Here is a 3,081-nt window from a genome sequence, read left to right as displayed (position 1 = left end):
GACACAGTGGCAGGGCTGGTGAGGAGGCAGGACCAGAAAAGCTTTTACTTGCTTCTCCACCTCCAAGTCATGCGAGGAAGAGAGCATTTGTGCCTCACTGCCAGCAAGAGCCCTCTGCCCTGGGCAGAGCATTTGATAAACACTCCTCCTGTAATGGATTTGGCCCTCTCCAGCCCTGCGTTTACACAGCCAGCTTCTATTAAGAGATGAAAACATTTTTTCCTCCTTTGAAGGGAGCTCCCGGAAACAACCCACAACATCTTAGTGAGCCATTAAGCTCTCCACCCACCCACCCAGCTTTTTTCACAGACACAGCCAGTCTATTTACAGCATCCCGTGTGAGAGGCACGTGCAAATCCAGCCCCAAATCCAGCTGGGGCCACGTGGCTGCCGAAGGGAGACCACATTTTTTTGTGTCACATTTTTTGGCCTCCCACTTAGGCAGCTTCAGGATCCAGCCTGGTAACAAGAGTCAGGACGATTCCTCGTCCACAGGTCAGCCAGCAGAGCCAAAGACAGCTGCCAGTGCGATTCCCAGCAGAACCCAATCTACTGCCTGATACAGCCACCTTCAAAGCAGCAACCAACCTCCTGAGGTTTGGAGCATGTGCTCCTGCAGCCTCAGATGGAAGCAACAGCGTTTGACCCAGGAGATAGCCTGGAGGCTAAAGCTAACAGCATCATACAGAATTTGGGCTACCGTCAGAGAAGTTCATCTGCAAATACAGCTGCAATGCAGAGCAGGTGCTGCGGCAAGCCCGAGCACGGGCTGAGCCTCCCGTGCAGGCAGCCCCGCTGCCACACGCCGAGACTTACCACCCCGATGCCTTCGAAAGCAAAGATCGCAGTGCCAAAAAACAGAGGGTAGGTCTTCCAGGCTGCTGCTAGAGGCAGGCGACTGGGATCAGGAATGTCCTGGGAAAAAGCCCACACAGAGTTCAGACGTGAGGAGGATGGGGAGGACCTGGCCCACTCCCACCGCCCCCTGTCACAGCCCCACACTGCAGGGAAAGCCCTGCAGAGCAGAGGGTAACCGCTGTGCCCAAGGGAGCGAGCAGCACCCCACGGCATGCGAACACCTCACTGTCGAGCTCCCTCCACCTGCCAAAACACGGGACATCACAGAAATGACAGAGGGGAGGTGTGCGCACGTACCCTGACGATGTACTGGTAGATCACGATGAGGCTGCCAAGCATAGCCACATTGGCCAGCATGGAGAAGACAGACAGGACCTTGAGATTCTGGATGAACGTGAGCAGCACCACAAAAGGCAGGAGGGAAAGCATGTATAGCCGCGAGTCCATGGTGGGAGTCATGGCCACCGTCCTGTTCAAGCTGCAGTCATTGGTGGTCCCGTTTGCTGTAGATATGACCTGGGGAAGCACAGGAAGGCTTGATGAACCCAGTCATGCAGGTCTGACAGCCATGGATCTCGGCAGCCCATCCCAGGTGGATCAGACTACTACCCCATCAGCTCACTTTCATACACAGCTAGTTGATTAAAATCAAAGCAACACAGGTTTTCAGGTAGTTTCAAAGCAAATCCCTGTTACCTTGCTAGCAGCAGAGGTGGGACTAGCTACAGCATCTGAGCTGAGACAGCAAAACCTGCCCAAGCCCAGGCTCGCTGAGCACGTGAACCCAGCAGCCAAGCACACCGAGGGCAGAGGTTGGTTTGTGCTGCCCACGTGGCCAGTTGAGAAGAGAGGAAAGAAGCATTAAGTGCTATTTCCTCAGAGATCCTTTTCTTCTTGCTGCACCACGTTGCACTCAACATCACGCATCCCTCCAGCGACTCGGCACCCTGTTCCCATGCAAGGACATCTGGAACCTACTGCTGGCCTCCAACTTTGCTTTCTTCATGGGAAATCATCCTTTCCTTGGGTACTTTCATCCCAAAGGCACTCCAGACCTCGTGCTCACCTCTAGAGATAGTTCTGCTCGAGGAACTGGGTGGCTGAGCCATCCCTCCCAAGAGCATGGGCATGCTGTGGATCACCGATATAACCACGACCAAGCTGGTTTGGGTACCAGATGCCATGTGGCCACTGCAGCAAAGGGCTGCCTGCAAACTAATTTAACCTGCTCCAGAGCAAGTCCTGCCCCAGAGGAGAAGCTAAAGAGCTTCTGTGCAAATCAGCATCCTCCATAGGATGCGCAGAGCCACGCACCCGTGGGGCAGTGCTCCTCCGAGCCCCGGCCTGCCCTGCCTCTCTGCAGCTTGCTCCAAAGCCATTTTCCAAACCAAAGCTCTGCCCAGCACAGCAGCACCTCGCCCAAGGTACCACCTGCACCATCACTCGCCATCTAACACGCTATTCCCCACTGCAAAAAGAAACAAGCAACACTCCCCTCTCCCCACCCAAAAAATTCCAAAACTGAAGCCAAGGGGTTTCCCAGCTGTGGCCTGAAATGGATTTGCAGGTTTTTGCAAATTTGCCTTGTGGCTTGAGCCAGCCTTCAGTCTCCACTGCAAGGGGCTGAGCAGAAAGAAGCCCACCTTGAAACGGCAGCAAGGGGTCATTTGCAGGGAGCAGGGGGCCAGCAGCAGCCCGGCCCCGTGCATGCACCCTGCTCGCTCCTGCTCTCAGGGCTGTTGGCACCAGATCACTGGCGTTCACCCATTTACTCCTCCCAGCCATCCCACAGGGCAGCACAAAGGGAGTCTCCTCAGCTGCTGCTCCCGGCGCAGAGGCAGAGCCCGTCCATCCTCTGCCACCCACTGGCAGAGCCCCCTCGCTCCCCTGGGAACCACCTCCGAAGCTGATGGGCATCAGGGAAGGGCTGGCGAAGGGCATGGCCGCAGTGGTAGCAACTGGACCACCACTGCAAGAGCGGAGCTGGAGCACATCGCTCCCCTGGGAACCACCTCCGAAGCTGACGGGCATCAGGGAAGGGCTGGCAAAGGGCATGGCCGCGGTGGTAGCAGCTGGACCACCACTGCAAGAGCGGAGCCGGAGCACACGGGGGAACAACGCTGAGCGGTGCCTGCGAGGCATCGAGCTGGTGGAGGCTGGGAACAGGGACTCATTATTCCCAGTTTCTTACAGCGCGGGAGCCAGCCAAGCGGTTAAGGGTTT

The 3,081-nt window shown here is 56.5% G+C and overlaps 1 protein-coding gene across 1 annotated transcript in view; it reads right to left on the bottom strand.

The window, feature by feature from the left end:
* The window catches only part of LOC104074530 (proton-coupled amino acid transporter 1-like), a 17,249-nt gene that overhangs the window by 10,523 nt on the left and 3,645 nt on the right, over nt 1-3,081 (bottom strand). The window contains exons 6-7 of the mRNA XM_009574678.1: nt 1,156-1,374; nt 817-915 (exon numbers count right to left, since the gene is read on the bottom strand). Coding sequence (XP_009572973.1) covers nt 817-915; nt 1,156-1,374 — 318 coding nt within the window. The remainder of the gene's footprint in view (nt 1-816; nt 916-1,155; nt 1,375-3,081) is intronic.

Source organism: Fulmarus glacialis, unplaced genomic scaffold (genome assembly GCF_000690835.1).
Source record: "Fulmarus glacialis isolate BGI_N327 unplaced genomic scaffold, ASM69083v1 scaffold10033, whole genome shotgun sequence".
Lineage (NCBI taxonomy): Eukaryota > Metazoa > Chordata > Aves > Procellariiformes > Procellariidae > Fulmarus > Fulmarus glacialis.
This window is presented reverse-complemented; position numbering and strand designations above follow the sequence as displayed.